This window comes from Brassica napus, unplaced genomic scaffold (assembly GCF_020379485.1).
Source record: "Brassica napus cultivar Da-Ae unplaced genomic scaffold, Da-Ae ScsIHWf_2397;HRSCAF=3098, whole genome shotgun sequence".
Lineage (NCBI taxonomy): Eukaryota > Viridiplantae > Streptophyta > Magnoliopsida > Brassicales > Brassicaceae > Brassica > Brassica napus.
This window is the reverse complement of record NW_026015745.1, coordinates 92,302-113,590: the sequence shown is the minus strand read 5'-3', so window position 1 is coordinate 113,590 and position 21,289 is coordinate 92,302. Positions and strand designations below refer to the sequence as shown.

General features: G+C 32.8%; 3 protein-coding genes across 4 annotated transcripts; 2 read left to right on the top strand and 1 right to left on the bottom strand.

Moving 5' to 3' along the window:
• Window positions 1-1,715: 1,715 nt before the first annotated feature.
• On the bottom strand, window positions 1,716-6,911 carry LOC106374071. The gene is made up of 9 exons (XM_048773389.1): window positions 4,798-6,911; window positions 3,697-3,970; window positions 3,415-3,529; window positions 3,209-3,333; window positions 3,002-3,083; window positions 2,798-2,909; window positions 2,557-2,720; window positions 2,354-2,474; window positions 1,716-2,289 (listed from the first exon to the last, which is right to left on the bottom strand). Exons 1-9 carry the CDS (start codon window positions 4,984-4,986, stop codon window positions 1,948-1,950), a joined length of 1,524 nt encoding a protein of 507 aa, XP_048629346.1. The 5' UTR covers window positions 4,987-6,911; the 3' UTR covers window positions 1,716-1,947.
• Window positions 6,912-9,858: 2,947 nt separating this feature from the next.
• Window positions 9,859-13,476, top strand: LOC111206097 (probable disease resistance protein At5g66900). The gene is made up of 5 exons (XM_022702439.2): window positions 9,859-10,474; window positions 11,106-11,512; window positions 11,571-11,908; window positions 12,016-12,221; window positions 12,603-13,476. The coding sequence occupies exons 1-5, from the start codon at window positions 9,886-9,888 to the stop codon at window positions 13,358-13,360; spliced, it is 2,298 nt and encodes a 765-aa protein (XP_022558160.2). The 5' UTR covers window positions 9,859-9,885; the 3' UTR covers window positions 13,361-13,476.
• A 4,466-nt stretch (window positions 13,477-17,942) lies between these two features.
• LOC125574788 (probable protein phosphatase 2C 73) lies at window positions 17,943-21,070 on the top strand. 2 transcript variants are annotated; one of them, XM_048773387.1, is made up of 6 exons: window positions 17,943-18,194; window positions 18,825-19,129; window positions 19,301-19,615; window positions 19,782-19,899; window positions 20,018-20,241; window positions 20,762-21,070. In XM_048773387.1, exons 2-6 carry the CDS (start codon window positions 18,884-18,886, stop codon window positions 20,984-20,986), a joined length of 1,128 nt encoding a protein of 375 aa, XP_048629344.1. In that variant the 5' UTR covers window positions 17,943-18,194; window positions 18,825-18,883; the 3' UTR covers window positions 20,987-21,070. The 2 variants fall into 2 exon arrangements, with proteins under 2 accessions (XP_048629344.1, XP_048629345.1); XM_048773388.1 differs by lacking the exon at window positions 17,943-18,194 and adding an exon at window positions 18,522-18,717.
• The last annotated feature ends 219 nt before the right edge of the window (window positions 21,071-21,289 follow it).

The following is a 21,289-nucleotide window of genomic DNA, read 5'->3' as shown; positions in this document are numbered from 1 at the left end:
CACTAAAAAACATTCGATTTAAAAATTGTAATAAGGTACATGAATTTCTAACTATATTTATTACACACATGGATTTAAAAAGGCATTCGCCTACGGCCCCCAAATTTTGTAAAATATTTAGGGCCCCTAATTACAAAAAAAAAAAATTACTTGATATTTAATGTATTTTTTTAGTTAGATTTTTATTATTATTTGATTCTAAATTTGACTTGTGTTTAAAATAACTAATTTGTGATCAATTTTACAATATTTTATATAAAACTATAAAGATTCTATTTCAAATTAACTATAAATATTTGATCCATATTTGTCTTCTTTGTATATATTATGAGTTAAATTTATTTTATATATTTATAGAATTTGATTAAAAATTTATAATATTTTGAATATATAGTTTATTGTATTTAATTTAAATGCTAATATTAAAATTTTTAACAGCGACCAACATTTCAATCCAAAACGCTAAAAATTTATAGTTTGGTTTTTAGTTTATAAAAATTTAGAAAATGTTAAGGTAATATATCAAAACTTTTTAGTGTTATATATATATATATATATGTTTTTTCAAAAAAAAAAACTTTATATAATTCGAATTTAAATAAAAATATTTTCAAAAAAAAAAATCATGTAAAATTTATTTAACTCGCCTCGGGCCTCCAAAAACCTTCGCACGGCACTGAAACACAGTATTTGTATATTACTTTTGATGTAAGTTAAATATATATATATATATATATAACTTTCAAGTCCTTAAAACTCAAACTAAAAAAAAACTCGAGACATATCGCTGTGAAGACTGGGAAACTAATATATATACTATTTTCGTGAAAAATTGAAATTAACATTCGTGATATTTAAGTATATATATAATTAAAGCTTGTCTGTATAGACGAAGCAACTTAGCATACAATATACTGGTTTTTTACAAAACGTGATTTACATAGCCACTATATATCATTGACTATAGAATCATCCCTTCTATTCATAAGGAATAATTCCAACGTAGTAAAAAACGTAAAAAATTATAAGGATGACATTGTATTATTTATTTAGTCTTATAAAACGTTCTGGATAGTTCTTATATAAAAAATTTGAATTATAATGTTGCTTTGCAACTTTCTATGCCGAATGAGTAGAACTGCCATCCAAACCAACTTGTGGTTAAATATAGTTTGGATATTCATACTCATTGGTAAAAAATAATTATAAACGCTACGGGATGCTTCTAATTTTCTTTTGTTTAAGAGAATCATGCAGGGATTTGGTATTTACCTGACACTTCAATGGGCTGATTATTGGGGAGGCTATCCATACCGGTAAAACAGAGATCCGCACCACCAACTTGTTCCAGACGAATATTGCTTGGAAGTGTAGAAGAAACAGATGAGGTCTTTGTCTTTCTCGAGTCTCCTTCTTTCTAACGCAAGTGAATAATTGGGAGAGTTTGATTTTCTGTCTTTTTTCCTTCCTAAGGATCATAAGTAATATGGGATTATAATGTCCGAAGCAAACTTTCTTAAGGAGAATTTATTACTTTCCTATTTAGCTTGGTTTTAACATAAATATAGGATCATAAGGAATATGGGATTTTAAGAAATTTCATAAATGTAAAATATTCTAAAATCTTCATGCTGTGTGATATGCGTGTGTGATGGCTACGTGGAGTTCAAATTGTGTATGGATTATGGAAATAAATAAGTCTAGCAAGATATTGATGAGGCCAAATCAGTTGGTGTATATAAAGGAATTTAAACATGAAAACAATTGATCTGAGTAAACTATATAGGAAGGATAGTTTAATCGATTAAAATCCAAAGTTTGAAATGAAAAGAAACAAAGCAAAGTGTTGTTAAAAACCAAAATAGTACCAAACTGAAGCAAACTTGCAAAAACCAACATAGTACTTGAAGTTCAATGCAAAGACTTAAGAATTATCGAACTGAATCATTATTTCTCACACCTTGCCCGTTTGACTTTCTCTGGATCAACACTGTCAAACGTTCTCTTACTCTCTTCATCTGCAGAATCTCCACGGCTTTTTGAAGGCCCACACACTTCACTTCCAGTCTGCACTGCTTCCATGGATGTTGCAGCAATAGCGTTATCAACGGAGCCTTTTGTGGGTGATGATGTCTCCGGAGGGAGGATCTTGGTCACAGTGATTGCTCGGGTGTTGCCAGAGAAGTTGTGGTCTGTAACTTTTACACAGAACTTATGGGTCTGTCCGACTATGCTGATCAGAGCTTCCGGGACAGGCACTTCATGGTCAGGACCTTTGTCTTTATTGGCCTTGCATTCAAAAACAGTAATGTGAGTTTCAATCATTTGAGAGTATAAACTGATAGATATATACCTCAAAGTAGCTGCTGACCAACTCAGATGCATGCCTCCCAGTCAACTGAAAACCAGCATCACCAAGCAGGACAAAGAAACCTTGTTCACTGCTGTCATAGACCGAAATCTTTGCACGGTACCTGTTATGTAAGTTTTAGAAGTCAATAATCCAAAAACTATATAAGAGAGAGTGTAATTGATTATCGATGCCAATGAACTTACTGTGCAACTCCAGCTGTGGTATCCTTCACACATCTTGGGTTCGTGCAAATCAATGAATTTGCGCCTTTGGTAGCCTTACTATGACACCCAGTGCATGCAATATAGTACCAAGCAGATCCATGAACCACATCATCAATCGTGGCAGTGCACTCAAAAAAGGCATCCTGCAACAGTTCAAAAGCATTTGATATAAACATAGAAGCGTTTAAAAATTGCATGTAACATTTAGCTTTGTATTTACCTTTGCAGATTCCAGAGTCATGTAGGAGAAGATGTCAGATATGGTCATCGTCTCCCGCTTAGTGACCACCTCTGCACTAACCTGCTTAGCAATCTCTGGGTTCGAGGAGAGCCTAACAATTAATAGAAATCATAAATTCAGTCAATAACTTCAATTTGAATAAATGTGTGCTCAACATAAACTTATATAGACAGTGTTACATACCACGCGAAGTAATCAATTGTTGGTTGCACATCATAGTCCATGAAAACCCGTGTGGGAGACATAGAACTCAGTGCCAGGTTACCTGTAAAATGACGGAAGAAGGATTAAAGATGATAAGAGTGTAAAGTTAGAAGGCGATTTTAAAGAACAAAACGTTTGTAGAATGTTTAATCAGTCAAACGCGAAACCAAAGGGATAAATAAGTACCTCCGAGACGTTTAGTGTTAACAGCTGTGACCAAAAGAACTGTGGGAGTGTTTTCATAGGACTTAAACTTCTTGCAGAAGTCCGTTGCTGCCTGGTCCCAGAGGTAAAGCTTCATAACAGGTCCTCTGGAAAATAATATCTTAGGGACTTAAGAACCTTATGAACTAAAGAGATATGGTTTATCAAAAAAAGAAGAACACACTTACTCATGTGATTGCACGTGAACCATAATGTGCCGAGTGGTAGCGAGCTTCGCTTCATCAATGGTGGGACGCTCGGTAAGAGCCTGTCCATCAACCAGCTTCATGTGGCCAAGAACATCTATAACATTTATCATCAAGAACATAACTCAGATGTCTAATCATTTAAAAAAAAAGAAACACTTGAACTAATCACATAACTGAACAAAATTCTACAATTCTTTATCAAACAGGAAGATAGGCCAAAACAACATCAAAATATAAATATAGTAAAATTAGAATTCTTACCGTAGAGGTCACCTTTGAGATCACAGTTGGCCTCAAAATCCTCATACGAATGCATCCTGAAACGGTCTTCATCAAAAGGGATTGGAATGTCGTGAAGAACCGACAACTCAGAGTTCCATGCGAAGGACACGGTTGCGATATGATCAGCAACCCGATACATCGGTTTGTTCTTCGATCCGTAGAAGTTGATGAGTTCGTAAACTGAACCTCGCTTCATCTCAGGCAGGTATTTCTTAATACGACCTGGTGGGATGAATCCTTGAATGACAGTTCCCTATTGTCGGAAAAATAATAAGAAAAACACAAAATCAGAATCAAACCTCGGATTTAAACAAATACGATCCCAAACCTTAATAACTAACTAAACAACCATATAAACAAATGACAAAATCAAACTACAAATTCTTATTAACGTTTAAAGAAACGTGAAAGCATAGCTCAAAGTTAAATTAACTTCATTCTAACATTACTAATGAACGCAGACACGAATCGCACGGTCCAGTAACAATTAATATAGTCGGGAAAGAATAACAAAACTAAAAACGTGAAACAAACCTCAAGATTTAAACAAATACAATACCAGGAAAACGCCAAAACCAAATTTTAAAGTTTTTTAATCCTAACTAATTAACCCTAGATTCACCTTCCAAGTTTAAAGAACCGGCAAAATCACTGTTAAAAATTTTTATTAACTAACTAAACACCCATATAAACAAATGACAAAATCAAACTACAAATTCTTATTAACGTTTAAAGAAACGTGAAAGCATAGCTCAAAGTTAAATTAACTCCGTTCTAACATTACTAATGAACGCAGACACGGATCGCACGGTCCAGTAACAATTAATATAGTCGGGAAAGAATAACAAAACTAAAAACGTGAAACAAACCTCAAGATTTAAACAAAAAAAATACCAGGAAAACGTCAAAACCAAATTTTAAAGTTTTTTTATCATAACTAATTAACCCTAGATTCACCTTCCAAGTTTAAAGAACCGGCAAAATCACTGTTAAAAATTTAATTAACTAATCAAACATAACTAATGCACCCTAACACACATCGATCTCAAGGTCTAGGAACTATTTATAGAATTGACGTACCTGCTCGTCGATGAGAAGCATTTCCAGACCAATAAGGGTCTTCTTCACCGGGTTCTGAGCCTCCCAGAAATGGATGAGTCGGAATCGCAACCGGGTTTCATGGGGACCGAGAGAGACATCTCTGAAGAACATCACTGATTCGTCAGACTCGGAAGACGCAGGAGACTTTCCATTTCGTTTCATCGCCATATCTTGAGATCTGAGTTTTTCTAGGGTTTTGCATTCTACGGAGAAGGAAGATCAATTATATAAGAGGAGGAAAAGAGGGAGGTGAAAAGAAATCATAATGAAGGGGTATTGATTGATCGAAACGGAACTATTGATAGCTTAGGATTGAATCGATGGAATCTACGGTTCTCTTTTTGATCGAAGAACACGAAGCGGTAATGGTGAGGAGAAGCTTCTCGTTTAGATGTCGGCTCACCTAAATGATTCTCCTCGCGATACACAAAAAACACAAAGAAGCCCGAATCAAACTTAAAGCCCAAAGAGAAATCAGAAGCCCACGAAATCTCTTACTCGACTTCGGGCAAAAGGCAAACCCGAGTCTGACGTGTAAAAAAAAAAGAACCTGATTGGCCAAATAAAAAATCCGACGTGGATAGCCTGTATGCTCTTCTTATTTTGCTTTTAGTAGTGTTAGATTCTCAAAATCACATAAAAATAAAATAGTTTTCCACATTTTTAGTCTTTATATTCTTTAAACTGGGTGCATATGGGTGGGACAAGCCCATATCTAAATCTAGACTCAGCTCAAACAATTAAGATCTACGAGATGAGAAAATAATTAAAAGGTGTAATATAAAATGTTTTGAGAAGTTGACCAAAATATGTTTTGAGAACGGTTGAATTCTGAAGATGACGATGAAATTTTATTATTCAAAATCATATAATTAAAAAAACATAGTAAACTAAAAATATCATGTGTGTTTAATAACATACCTCTCTATGTATGAATTTCTTAAAATATATCTTTAGCCGCCATCCTGCACATCCATTGCCACCAATAAAAACATGTCAACATACTACATACATACACATCATTACATATATACAATGATACATGAATTATACATACTGGGGGATTACATATGCTTTATGACATTTGGAACTAACACAATCATGAATGCATTTGATCTTAACGTCGAGAGAAAACATTTGGCACGAGGAAACACAACTATCATAACAAGCTTCATATGTTTCACTCATCGCTGGTAATGGTATCATCGTCAATGCAATGATCATAATCATCAACATGCACATACACTTCTTTTCCATCTTTTGTTTTTTGGTCTTGTGTGTATCTATCTATGCTTGTCTCTTTTTGATACCTCTAATCACTATTAACAATCCCTATTTATAGCTGTATAACCTTTATTATTTGAAACATATTGTTAGATTTGACTCTTTATATATTGATCAACGGAAATTAAATTGGTTCCGATTTTGATCTTGATCAGCAATGTAGTATTATAACTATTCCACATTTAGTAAAGCTATTATTATTTCTTGCTGTATATTAGATTAATTTGACTAACACAAATCTACTTATATAATATTTTATACTTCTACACACCTAAAAAATCTATAACTAATAATGTTGGGATTATAATATTTTCTCAATTTATAGAGATTAATTTATAAGAAGTTTCCTTTTTTATATTTCTATAGTTTAGAATAAAAAAAATTATCAAACAAAAATAGTTGATTCCAATGTTTATATATTCATTGAAATTATAAATTCAACTTTTCATATCATTTTATTATATTTATTTATGTATATGAGATATGTAGCATACAATTTAAATGTATTTTAGATATAATTTTATTAAATACTATCAAAATATTATGAAACTTAGAAAACATAGAAGTAAATTTCATTATGAATATAAAACAGACAATACAATGTATTATTTGCATTCTTATAAACTGTACTAGATATAGGAATTATTAATTAAAATTTAATGGTATTATATATTTACATGAGATTTTCTAAAAAATATCATTTTATTATTTTATTGATTTGTGTCATATTTTAAACCGGCCTCATTTATATGAAATCATCTAAAATCATTAATTTATAGAGTTTTATTGTACAATGTTATTGAAAACCAATCCCAAACCAAAATTAATATAGCAAATTCACTCAAAACTAGTATCGGTCTCAAATTAGTTTAAATTCCGAACAATCTAAACACCTCTAAAATTGCCGATGTTTCACTTTGATTATTTTTCCAATCTTGGGAAAATAATTACGAAATATGACAATGTAAAGTCACAGCATCTGAAACATCAAAATATGTGCTTTCATGACTCCGCTTGATAATATGAAAGATTTAGTTTGTTGTTTGTCATAGTCACTACTTCACGACCAGACAATGGCAGAGAGAAATATAATTATATATGTTGATGGACTTAAAAATTGGTCTATAGTTATGTGCTTTTGATGGAATTAGATTAAAAATGTATCATAAAATTGGCTTAAGCATATTTATGTCGAGTGTCATGTGAAGTACATTATAGAGAACTCAGTAGTTCTCAAGAAACTAGTACTGAATTTGAGAGGTTCCATGATAGAACAAGGTGTCGTGTCTATATATGGATCTCCTTGCATTACCCAGACGATTTAGCACTTGCCGAATCATATTTTGTTGACCCATTGTTCTTGCCCTTTGACCAAGGTTTTTACCAAGGGTATTTTCCTGCTACCACTCGCAAACGCAACACAGCTTCTGTAGTAGGTAGCGGTTGTTGGCATTTTGCAACAATAACTCAAACCGTTCTAAACCGTGTCAAACCGTTCTAAATCTCTTAAATTCAAAAACTGGCTCTAGCTAGTGTTTGCAGGAAGATGATTTTTTAAAAAACAATATAAATACAAAAAAAAAATTGAAATAATAGAAATGCTAAAATATATCTATTATATTCTAATTTTTATTATAAATTTTATAAATATAATTTTATAAATATAATTTTTACATTTATTATAATATTATGATGTTTAATATTTTTATAAGTATATAAAATGTAAATATAGTTAATTTATTATTTAACAACCATTGTATTTGATGCTTAACCAGTCATAAGTATCCCGCAAATACACTAATTTCTAACCACATAATCAGTCGTTCAAATCTCTTAAAACCGCAACCACCCGCATTCACAAACTTCCGCAACCGCAACCACTACGGCTACACCAGTCATGCTCCTAGTCGGTACCAACATAACCAGGTGGTTTCATATTTATTGGAGAAATTTTGAAAAATACATATACATGATATTTTAATTTGAAAACTACATTTTTTTTTTAAAACGACACTCTTATATATGTAAACTGACTAAATTTTCTAATCTGAATATTTAAAATTATTGTAATATATTTTGGTTTTCATAATTTTCTCAAATTTTAAACTAACAAACTCAATAACAATAAAATTATTTATTTTGGATATAATATTATTAACCTCTACATAATATCTTATTAAATCTTATACCTAAACAATATTTTATTAAACTCATTATACTAAATTTTCATTTGCAATAAGAAGATTAATAGACATGACAAACAGTGACAAGTTGAAATGAATTATACTAAATTTCCATGAACACCTTTAGGATGTAATATCTATTAGATGGTTGCCCGCGAATTTGTAGATATAAATATTGTATTAAAATATACATTATATATACAATGTCAAAATTTTGATTAATAATTAGAAACATTAAAAAATATAAATTTTTACTTCAGATAGTTTGAAAGTTAGTCGTAAAATTTTCATAAATTTGATGTAAAAATAACTGATGAATATTTAGTAATAACAAATGCTTATGAAATATTATATGTAATTATCACATCAACTTCTCCAACACATATTATGCATCTTTTTTGGGCTCTTCTTGTTTTTCTCGTCATCATTTTATTCCTTTTTATTAAATTTTGCTAATGTTTTCCTAATTTCTACATATTTTTTACCAAATATTTATTTCTCCCTCTAAATAATAATACAAAACATACAATCAATGAACCAAAAATTCATTTTAGAATTATTTTCAATCATAACATTACCTTATTCAACATATTATTTGGCTTAAATACAAAACATTTTTTAAAAACTAAAAAATAAGATATATATATTTCAAACTTAAAATCTCGAATAGAGTATTTTTCGAGTTATCTCTATTATTGTTGTCTCTTCTCCTAAAATCATAGAATATCTTGTGCTTCACTATGTTTTCCATGGCTTGTTTGATATATTTGGAAAGTAAAAAATAATAAAGTTTTCCACAATAAGGAAGTAATAGCGACCGACATTCTTCAATTAGCAGAACTAGAAACAAAAAGTTGAAAAACTCAATGGAGGAAGAAAAATATGAGGAATGTATCGTTTCAGAAGACAACTCAACGTCTCACAAGTCAGATCTGCAAATAATAATATTCTACAAAATTTTGTTTTAATTATTTTGTTATTCTCTATCCTAAAATGATAATAACAAAATAAATTAATTACAAAATTATATTTTCAAACAACATTGATAATAACTAACTAGTTAAACTATATATATTTAGTTTCAGGTATATACATTTATGAGCATTGTAAGGAAGTCGTGTAGTGCATATCAGTAAGTAACATCTCCTTAATAAAATATTTATAGCTTTGGATGTATAATATATACATTTAGATAATTCTAAGAAAAAAAAGACAAATAGCAAACATGTATATATTTACCGAGGTTTTCTCAACTGTCTTTGAAATTTATGAGGGTTGTCGTATGCAGTGTGCTCTTAAGAATGTTGAATTGTGGATAGAAGATGAAGTTGTTAATTAATACCCGAAGTTAACCATATAAATTAGAATCCAGATACACAAAATAAGTTTTTCCGTGTTGTATAAAGCATGTTAGTGGGCCGGTAGGCCAAAATTAAGAGAGGCATACGTTCGCACGTATGAGCGCGGCAAGGGAGATTCCTTAGCAATTAAGCGGAAGCTTTTGATTTTAACAGAGTTCCTTTTCCCCTTCTTTAAAATGTTATACCGACAATTTTTTTTATTTGTTTTTTGTTCAGTCAAAGAAAGAAAAAGAGCAAAAATGAGCGTTTGGTTTGGGAGAGGTTTCCTCTTTAACTCTAGCCTTCTGGAAACTTTGATTTTCGCAGCTAAGGTTTACACAGACTTCAAACCTTTGTCCGAAGATCTCGCATCAACTTTGGAGAGATTAATTCCTCTGTCGGAAGAGATAGAATCTTTCCAAGGGAAACTAGACTTTGCCTATGGGGATCTCAAGGAACTTGTTGATACTCTCTTTCGAGCTCGTGAAGTGGTTAACACCTGTATAGAAGGCGTCTCTTGGTTCCAGAAACCTATCCTCACAAGAGAGATTCAGCGAATCATTAATGATATGCTCAAGTTCTCTCAGACTAAGCTACAGTTTCTTCAGTTCAGGACCCTGGACGATGGTGGTTTATGTAAGAGAATTGATGGCTTCAGCGTTCCTGTTTATACGGATCTTTGTTCTGTTCCCCTGCCTGACAAGGATCTCCTTGGATTTGATTACCCCTTGATGGAGCTTAAGAAGAAGCTCCTTGATGATTCCGTGGGTAGTCTTGTGGTGTGCGCTCCTACCGGTTGCGGCAAGACCACGCTCGTTGCTCAGCTTTGCCACGACCAAGAAATCAAAGGTATAAGTGCCTAGGCATATAAACCGAACCGAAAAACTAAACTGAGGTTCAAAAATAACTGAATGGTTCTATCTTTGATACCAAACTAACCGGAAAATCAAATAAGTATACGAATATCTAAAATATAGTTTATCAACCTAAAATATTAATTATTTTTAACTTTAAAAATACCAAATATTTTATAAATATTATTTATAAACCAAACTACCCAAATATCGAATTATCCAAATATTTTTATTCAAAATATTAAAATCTAACTATCCAAAAGGCCGAGTTAATTATCCAAATAGTTTTATCCAGAATGTATTAATTTATCTGAATTACATGATCTTTGATTCGAGAAAACTGAAAAAAAAAGATCTAATTTTCTTCGAAAAACCGAAACCAAATTTATCGGATATTAGTCAGTTCTTAACACTGTTACTTGAACTGAGTCGAAAGATAAAATAACCGAGTTGAAATCGAACCAAATTTCATAAATAACTGAACAGTTCCTATATCTATCAAAACGAAAAACCAAAATTGAAAAAAAAACTAACCGGAATCGAATCAAAATCCGAAAGTCAAAGGCCTAGGTATAACTTGTTAAGTGTTTTTTTTTACACGCTGTTCAAAGTGTTTCCATTGGCAGGAGTGTTCAAACATATCTTCTATTGGGTTACATCAAGAACCCCTAACTTGAGGGTCATGGTACAGCATCTACTTCTGCACAACGGTTTCAAAGATCTTACATTCAGCAACGATTCTCAAGCAGCAAACTGCTTAAGAAAACTGCTAGAGGAACTTAAAGGAAATGGTGGTATATTGCTGGTGTTTGATGATGTGTTTGCTGGAGCAGAATCCTTGCTTAAGACGTTTCAGATTAACCTACAAGATTATAAGATTTTGGTCACTTCTCAGTTTGAGTTTCCCAGTTTTGGTCCCACTTATCATCTGAAACCTTTGGCACATCAAGATGCCAAGAACCTTCTCATTCAGCTTGCATCGCCACTGCCTCATCACACAAATCCATATGAGTTTGAAGATCTTCTTCAAAAGGTATTAGTTTCTGATTCTAGCTCATGTCTGTGGAAACACTAATCCATCTTTTTTGTAGACGTTGAAACGTTGCAATGGACTCCCGCTTGTGATTGAAGTAGTTGGTGTTTCCCTTAAAGGACGAGGTCTACATTTATGGAAAGACCAAGTCGAAAGCTGGTCTGAAGGGAAAACAATTCTAGAACGTCTGCAGCCTAGCTTCGATGCCCTGAAACCTCATCTTAAAGAGTGTTTCATGGACATGGGCTCGTTTCTTGAGGACCAAAAGATATGTGCTTCGGTAATAATTGACTTATGGGTGGAACTATACGGTACTAGTAGTAGTAGTAGTATTGTGTACATGAAGTACCTCAATGACCTTGCTTCCCAGAACCTGCTTAAACTTATTCCTCTCGGGTATGTTTATTTAAGGAATAAGTTTATTTATATGTCAACATTGTTTCTTTGCTACCTTCTTATACCATGTACCACTTTGATGAACTTGTTTATGTACTACTTACCAGGAAAAATGAGCAGGAAGATGGATTCTACAATGGGATCTTAGTCACTCAACATGATGTCCTGAGGGAGCTGGCTATCCATCAAAGCCGATTGGAATCAATCTTGGAAACAAAAAGACTCCATTTGAAGATCATAAAGAACATATTTCCAGACTGGTATTCGAATCTAAGGCAGCCTATTAATGCTCGTCTCTTGTCTATCTCCACAGGTAATCTTTCAGGGTCCTCTTTTTTTTTGTTCCTAACAATATAACTTGGACTTTCTGTTGTGAACAAGCGCCCATTAACTTTGAAAAAAGCAAAAAAAGAGGTTAAGAAAAACAAAATATGATCGAGTCATATACCCGTTTAGAATTTGTATATTGATTATGTGAATTAATATTTACAATCCCTTAAACTTACATTTATACTACCCAAAATACTATATTCCTTTTCTCTTTAAAAAACATCTTTCGTCCTGCCAGACGAATTTGACTTCTTATTGGTGCATAGAGATTCAAATAATTTTTAGAGCTTTAACACTTTCTCTACTGTTTCTAGAGGTATGACTTTCTTACATACTATGTTTGGTCTTTCTATTTTGGTTACAGATGATTTGTTCTCATCGAGTTGGGTTGAAATGGATTGCCCCAACGTTGAGGCTTTAATACTAAATCTTTCTTCATCAGACTATGCATTACCAAGCATCATTGCTGGAATGAAGAAGCTAAAGGTTTTGACCATCACAAACCACGGTGTTTCCCTTGCAAAGATAACAAACTTCGCGTGTCTCGGCTCATTACCAAACCTGAAACGTATCAGATTGGAGAAAGCTTCAGTTACTTTGCTGGACCTTCCCCAATTGCGACTCGGCAGTCTCCAGAAGATATCTTTTGTTATGTGTAGTTTCCATGAGGTTTTCTATGAATGTGTAGATATCGATATCTCTAAAGCTCTTCCTAGCTTACAGGAGATTGAGATAGACTATTGCTACGACCTCGATGAGGTGCCGTATTGGGTATCTCAAGTTGTTTCGTTGAAGAAACTGAGCGTCACGAACTGTTACAAGCTTTCTAGACTTCCAAATGATATAGACAACTTGAGTAAACTAGAAGTGTTGAGGCTGGCTTCTTGTTTTAATCTCTGCGAGCTGCCTGAAACGACTAGCGAACTCAGAAATTTGCGGTTTCTGGATATTTCTGATTGCACGGGGTTGAGAAAGCTGCCTTTAGAGATTGGGAAGCTGCAGAAGAAGTTGAAGAAGATCTCGATGAGGAAATGTTGGAGATGCGAATTGCCGGGTTCAGTGGTAAATCTAGAGAATCTGGAGGTGATATGCAGTGCCGTCCCAAACAATTATGTGGCTTAAAGCAGTTCAAAAAAATATGGCCTTCATAGAATTTTTTTTGTTTTTTTTTGTTAAGTAAGTTAAATTTTCTTTTAATGTCATTTTGATAGTTATAACATTAGAAAATTGAAACTCGATCATGCAGTTTTGCTATTAATATCAACTCAAATAAATGAAAAAAGCTTGTATACAAAATTTAAGATGTGGCCTATTTTTTTAAAAAAAATTATGTAGCCTTGTGCTTTAGCTGCCTTAAGGGAGGAACGGGCCTGGTGATATGACATGAAATTGAATTGGTGTGACATACATCATTGTAGAGAATTCTCAAGAAACTTTGTTCTGAATATGTGTGTTTTTCCATGCTGGAACACAACTTCATGTTTAGTATGGTTGTATAGTCATGGGCTTCATATGCCCAAGGGCTTTTTTGCCCTAGCTAGTACATTATTATGATACACCGTTTCCACACGTGACACGTTCTTATTGCTACGGTGGGTGCACAAACACGGAAAATCCACCACCACACAAGTGAATTATTTGTCAATTGTCGACAACACGTGTTGACCGTAGAATGTAAACTTTTATCCAAAGGTTTGGGCTCGCGTGTGGACCCCGTGAGGACCTAACTCATCATGTGGTTGGTTCTCGACTAGGTTCGGTTGCCGAAATTAGAACTTCCCTTTCAAAATGGGAAGAATTCACTCTAAAAGTCTTCTACTGTAGTGGTGAGTCTATGTTTCTCTCGTCACGTGTGCATGCATAGCTCCTCATATGACTCATTACCACGTATGTTCTTATTTTAGATCTAGTGGGTAGACGTTTTAGTTTTTTTTTTGCTTAAATGGAAAAACGTTTTAGTTCTACAAATCGAATATCTTCTGGTCTATTTTAGTATGTTACTGTTTTCAAATACACAGCACACTAGAGAAAAGAAACATAAAGTTATTAATCCTGACTCCGCCGAAGTGTTATTTTTTGCTCCTACCGCTAATCGCAGCGGTTATGAAAAGAACATGGCTATTGTAATCTATTATATATATTAGATTACATAAAAAATAACACTTCGGCGGAGTCAGGATTAACGATTTTGAAAACAAATTTAATTATTGAAGCTTGCTGCAACGACTGACAAAGGGAAAGATGCGGCCACTGATATTTCTAGCGTTAGACTTAGTTAATGATTCTTGCCACTGTTACTGATAATGTAAGTTCATGTTGTCTCACCGGCGTTGCATTTCCGATGGCAAAAGTGTAATTGGTCGTCAGCGTTAGCGAACAGAACATAACGAACGTTTATTCTTGTGGTTTGAATTTGAATATCCTCTTCTCAACAAAAAATAAATAAATAAATATCCAACCTGGCTGTGCTTACCATAAAACTTCATAATTTTTGCTTCTCAAGTCCAAAAATAATTAAAAAATTTACCAAAACAATAATAAAAATAAATGAAAACAGAGAAAAAGATTTTGTGTGCATGATTGTTGCCGACATATTGGGGATTCATCCAACGAACCAATACAGAAAATCAGTGTTTGTTGTTTTCTTATGCGTGATGGGTCCCGCCCAAAAGACTACCGTCACAAGCGGTCAGACACAGTCCCCGTAAATTGGGTCCCACTGACTGTTCCCTCGACCAATGTGAAACTCGAAGGTTCGTGTCCAGTTTCGTCACGGCGTCTGATTATTGCGACCTGACATGCTACGGTTATCGATCCGGTTCACTGGCTGTAAACTGATTACTTAAAATATCTAGATCGAACCGGAATACGGTCAATGTTAAGAATGTATAAGCTAGCGAATCGAACCAGACCAATCATCCCTTTTATCGTGAGCTGTTTATTTCGTATAGTACACACAGGATCTCAATCGATCTCTATTTATTATTTACATATGCATGCACCTATATAATTCTTTTTTAAAAAATTAAAGTTTTTAATTAGTTTTTACATATATCATATATGGACCATACTCACATGTCATTGTTTATAGTACACATTATAAAAACTGTTTATTCATACTTTAAAATGCTTATGTTAAACGTGTATAGCTACGACGTACGTACTTTATATGTATTTTGAATGCTCAACTTGTGTTTCTTTTTCATTATACATTTGGTCTTCCAAGAATATTTTCTCAATAGAAGATATGACTTGCTAACTACACATGTAACGTGCATGATGAAATTAACTACTCCTATGAAGATAATTTTTCTAACATTTTCAGGTATATTAAAAAACACATTAAATCACTATAATAAATGTATCATTTTTTATAATTTTTTAGTTTTTAATAACTTTTAACCAATAGTATTTTAATAAAAGCAATTATTTTTTTTGAAATTTATAAATTTTCATTGAAAACATAAAATATCTATTTTTGTAAAATAAATATTTTTTCTAAAACATCTACAGTATTTTTGTGAAACAGAAAGAGGATTACTAAACTAGTATATTATTGTTATCTTATTTCATCGTGAACTGAACTGTATTAAGCATTTGTGCCTTTCAATTTGATATCTTATGCGTAAATAAAATAGAGGATTTTAAACTAGAACATTTCTTATACTGATGCGTCATATACACTCGGTAGACAACACAAAAAACATAGAAACATTTTGAAATGGAATTATACGAACGTTTACTTTGGGCTGACCAAAATAATCGAATCCAAAAAACCGAACCGAATCCAATCCGAAAAAGTAATAGCGGATCCGAATTAAAATTGATTAAATATCCAAACGAATTTAAAATTTTGGTATCTAGAGAACCGAAACCGAACCTGATCCGAACCAAAATATTTCGAGTATCCGAAATAGATTTATATACCTAAATATATTAATTATTTTTAGATCTAATGTATATTAAAAACCATCCAAAATATGTAAGATATTTTTAAGTTGTCTAAAATACTTAAAAATATATACAAATAGTCAAAAGTAAATGTCTAAAATAGCTAAAATATACTCAAAACACCAAAAATACTTAAAATATCTATTGATTCTCTATCAAAATATTCAAACCAAACTAATTTATATGTTAAGTTTAGGTATTTTGACATATGTTATTCAAATTTATATGCAATATATTATTTTATTTATAGATTTTAAGAAATTTAAGTATATAATAAATTTTAAAATTTTAAAAATAATTTAAATGGGTTATTTGAATCTGAACCGAACCCGCAAAGATCCGAACTCGAACCGAAATTTAGAAATATCCAAATGGAACTAAAATCTTTGATCCCAAAAATCTGAAACCGAATAGACTCAAACCAAACATGAATGGATACCCAAATGCACACCACTACGTTTACTAATGATGGAACTAATTATCAATATTTGAGTCAAGGGCCAAGGCAAATAACAATCAGTGCACTGCCTTTTACTGGACTTTATCAAAAGCTTGAGAGAGCATTATTGTCAAGTCATTTCTGTCATTTTCATGCTTTTTCTACCCATCTTGTTTGGCCGGTCGTCAAAACCCGTTGCCAAAATAATCTAAAGCCGGAACGCTTACATAAATTATTCTCTAGAGTGTAATTTAAAATTTTGTATTTTTATCATTTGACCTCTTCTTCTATTAAAGTTGTAAGCTTTATAGTTAGTTTCGATATTGACCTAAATATCTTTTGGTTAAGAAATTTATTGATATATTTTATTTATTTATACGTATATAATACAGCAACTATGCTCTTTAAATATTCACATTTAAACAAATATGTGTATATTTTACTTGAGATCGATGTCGTTGACATACAGACATATTGTTACCACGATAATCATATGACGCAATGCCAAATAAAGTAGTAGTATCAATCATATATATCTAATAGATTCCCCAACCTTCGAATTTTATTATCTTTCGTCGCTTGACCATATTTCTTTTATGCCTCCCGCTTACCTAATTTTATGCCAATTAAATTGATTTTTATACACTGTTTTTTGATATTATACGTATATTAACTGCATAGTTTTCAGTCCGAAAAGATGTTAGATAACCACAACGGAACTGTTGGCAGTCTCTTCCTAAGGTAATGCTAAATATAATTTACATATACTATTTGATTGCTTTATTATCTTGCTCATTCATAAAAACAGTGAGCTTTTCAGGTAACATTTACTTTTTGTTTTTTTCTTCATATAAAATATTGATTTGTTACCCTTGTCACTGTGATATTTACTGAACTTTATTAGTTGTTTGTATCTGCTTTATTTGACTTTTGATGCAACAATATGAGCGCATTCATCTCTTAACCCATTTCATTCCATTATGTACACAATATCTCATTTTATTATCATGTAAATGCAAATAGCATGTTTTAACACCATTTTAAATTATTTAAAGCCTGTAACGAAAATGGTATGATCGAGGATTTAATTGTATAATTTTCGAAGAAGATATAAACGTATCTCGTAGTTGTCTCTGTTTCTGATAATCGACACTTAAATATTCTACAACTTGTTCTTAATTAACTAATTTTGATTTTAAAACATAAGAAACAAATATCGTGGTGAGTTTATGATTATTAAAAAAATAATATAATTATTGAATTTCTGATTTTCTGACATCCACAAAAGACCAAAGACATTGTCGTCCATGCCTTTGTCCTTCTCTTACCATAAGATAAATGACAGAAGGAACTATTACAACACCGTACCAGAAAAAAAAATTAACTTTATAAATAATCTTTCTTGATTGTTCCATTTAATGTGTTTCTTTCTCTTTGGAGCATTAAATGGATTCTGATAATTCTTCTCTCTCTCGCTTCCTTAGCTAACTTTTCTTCTCCGTTTGGTGCTACGTCAGCTTTTCCGACAATACGTCATCTCTACGGCGTCTCTGAGCCATCTCAACGGTCTCTATATTTCTATCTCTGTCTCTCTTTTATACATCTAAGTTGAATCTGACTGGTCTGTGACGAATCAAGAATGTTTAAACAAAGAGGGTGAAGAGTAATCTGTTGTTGGATTTTGCCTTTTAGGTTTTCATAATTAAATATATGTTAAGCAAAAGCATGCTCAGAAAGTTATGAGACTGTGATAGATTTTTATTTTCTTGTTAGATTTCCCTGAAAAAGCAAAAGAGGGGGAATCTTGGAGTCTTGCAACTTGTTTTTCATTTCCTTATTAAGAAATATCTCTAAATGTGTTTTCTATAAAGAGAAACTTGATTTCCCTTAGAGTCAAATTCATATTCATATTTATATATAGAACTTATCTCAAAAGATAACCATTTGATAATCTCAGAAGCTTGTTTCAATGGAATTCCATGTCAGACTTATGAATATTCTGCTAACTTAAGCATATTTTCTTTCTTATCGTTTATATTCTCTGCACTATGACTCATCTTCGTACCTTTTAAGTTTAAACCTCTGTTTGGTATTTTTTTTCTCCAATACTTTTAGGCATTATATTATGTCCCTCTAGCTCTTAAAACTCTCATCCAATAATCTAAAAACTCTCTGTTCTTTTTTTTTGTTCAACAGATTCAAGATCATCTTACTCACTGTTGCTTGATATTTTCATCATCTGGTGTAATTAAAGAATGGGACATTTTTCGTCCATGTTTAGTGGATTAGCTCGATCCTTTTCGATCAAGAAAGTGAAGAACAACAATGGAACTTGCGACGCTAAGCAAGCTGCTGATGAGATGGTGAAAGATGCAAAAAAAAAGGAGATGATTCTGAAATCATGTGGTTACGTTTATGCAGAAGGTTCTAATAACTCGGCCTCTGTTTTCTCTAAACGCGGCCAAAAAGGCGTTAACCAGGACTGTGCAATCGTTTGGGAGGTATATTACAACGCTACTAACCTTTTTCCCGTTTTAAAAATTTTCTGCGTTTGCGTTTGTTTGTTAGACTTCTCGGTTCCTTTAGGTGGAGCTTCTAGATTCATATCCTTTGTGCTATTTACCGCGTTTTGAGTATGTTTAGCGTTTTGACAATTTATCTTTGGTAATCAGGGATTTGGGTGCCAAGAAGACATGATATTCTGCGGAATATTCGATGGACATGGTCCATGGGGTCACTATGTAGCCAAACATGTAAGAAACTCAATGCCTTCGTCGCTTCTATGCAACTGGCAAAAGACTCTTGCTCAAACCGCACTACTAGAGCCCGAGCTAGACCTTGAAGGCTCCAATAAAAAATTCTCGAGATTCGACATATGGAAACATTCATATCTAAAGACATGTGCATCGGTTGATCAAGAGCTTGAACATCACCGCAAGATCGATTCTTACAACAGCGGCACAACCGCTATAACCATTGTCAGACAGGTAAAACATAAAACAATTAGTGATCACTCCGAGTAAAAATGTTCAAATCCAATAAATTTAACTTCATAAAAAAACTTAAAAAATATATGGTTTCTAATTGTTAATAAGATTTTTTGAGATTTATATATATGTTCATTGATCAAATGGTGTGTCTTGCCGTATGTAGGGTGATGTTATTTATGTATCAAACGTAGGCGATTCACGAGCAGTACTAGCCACGACTTCGGATGAAGGTAGCTTGGTTGCTGTTCAGCTCACCCTTGATTTCAAACCGAATCTGCCTCGTTAGTTCTCTCAATCCTTCTTGAACTTTACCTTACTAGATCTTGAAAAAGATATGAATATTATTCTAGTACGTTCTTGAATCTTGATTCTTGTGTTTGTTTGGTGTGAAAATAATAGAGGAGAAGGAGAGAATTATCGGATGCAATGGGCGGGTTTTCTGTATGAAAGATGAGCCAGGAGTCCATCGTGTATGGCAACCAGACACAGAAGCACCGGGTTTGGCTATGTCAAGAGCGTTCGGAGACTATTGTATCAAAGAGTATGGATTGGTCTCGGTCCCTGAAGTCACTCAAAGGCATATCTCTGCTAAAGACCACTTTATCATCTTGGCTAGTGATGGGGTAAGTATCTGTAAACCGTGAAAACAAACAAACAATAACCATTCATTCACATTCCACACACACTTAAAATACTTTAAAGGGTTTTAAAATGCCAAATGTAAGACAGAAGAAAACATTTGAAAAGAATGAAATTAGAATATTATTTATTCGATTTACGAACATCTCATTCTAATTTCAGTACTGTTTGGTTTTGAGTTTTTGGTTTTATATAAAATAGCTACATGTAAAAATCAAATTTATTATAACCGGCTTGAACAGTTTCATTTCGGTGGTTTTAATAAATAGATTTTGAAGTTCAAAATAATATAATTTTCAGTTTTTTTTGCTTTTAGATATATATAAAAATAAAATATTTGAGACAGCAATAGACCCTATTTCAGATTTTTGTTTAGGTTCAAATAAACATTTTTGATCGGTTTGAATTGAATTGGTTTATTCTGATTGGACACTCCTAATTTCGTTTATTTATTGTTAAATTTATTGACCAATTTGTTTTTTGTTTTTGGTTTGAATATAAAAGATATGGGATGTGATCACAAACCAAGAAGCTATAGAGATCGTTTCTTCGACCGCTGAGCGGCCTAAGGCGGCTAAGCGATTAGTGGAGCAAGCGGTTCGGGCTTGGAAGAAGAAGAGACGAGGTATTGCAATGGACGATATGTCCGTGGTCTGCCTCTTCCTCCATTCCTCTTCATCATCGCCATCTCTCTCACAACATGTTCAACATGCCACGACTTTTAAGTAGAAAGTTGCGTTTGTAAATAGATCAGCGATAGCTCTCCGTTTGTAACCTTGATTTTGAAATTCGAAATGCAGTTTTTTTGTCGCAGCCATCATGAGTTGGTTCATAAGTCTCATCATGTGTGATTGATTTATATGCTGACAAAAAAAAAACGATAGGAAGAGTGAAGAAACCATATGGTGATATCAAGTGGTAAGTAGACAACATATGCGATCATATATTAGAAGCACAAATGTATGCTGTATGGTATTTATTTTGAATTTTTATATGGACCATAGTCTTTGAGGTGATAGATGAGCATATCTC

Bases quoted from the DNA above. Each gene is read 5' to 3' on its own strand.
- LOC106374071 (XM_048773389.1), bottom strand. From the start codon at position 4,986: ATGGCGATGAAACGAAATGGAAAGTCTCCTGCGTCTTCCGAGTCTGAC. The intron at 2,475-2,556 runs GTAAGTTCATTG...CTTACATAACAG, and splicing joins ACCACAGCTGGAGTTGCACA to GTACCGTGCAAAGATTTCGG. The intron at 2,290-2,353 runs GTATATATCTAT...TTTGAATGCAAG, and splicing joins TGGTCAGCAGCTACTTTGAG to GCCAATAAAGACAAAGGTCC.
- LOC111206097 (XM_022702439.2), top strand. From the start codon at position 9,886: ATGAGCGTTTGGTTTGGGAGAGGTTTCCTCTTTAACTCTAGCCTTCTG. The intron at 10,475-11,105 runs GTATAAGTGCCT...TTCCATTGGCAG, and splicing joins CCACGACCAAGAAATCAAAG to GAGTGTTCAAACATATCTTC. The intron at 12,222-12,602 runs GTAATCTTTCAG...TTTTGGTTACAG, and splicing joins TCTCTTGTCTATCTCCACAG to ATGATTTGTTCTCATCGAGT.
- LOC125574788 (XM_048773387.1), top strand. From the start codon at position 18,884: ATGGGACATTTTTCGTCCATGTTTAGTGGATTAGCTCGATCCTTTTCG. The intron at 19,130-19,300 runs GTATATTACAAC...TTTGGTAATCAG, and splicing joins ACTGTGCAATCGTTTGGGAG to GGATTTGGGTGCCAAGAAGA. The intron at 20,242-20,761 runs GTAAGTATCTGT...TGAATATAAAAG, and splicing joins TCATCTTGGCTAGTGATGGG to ATATGGGATGTGATCACAAA.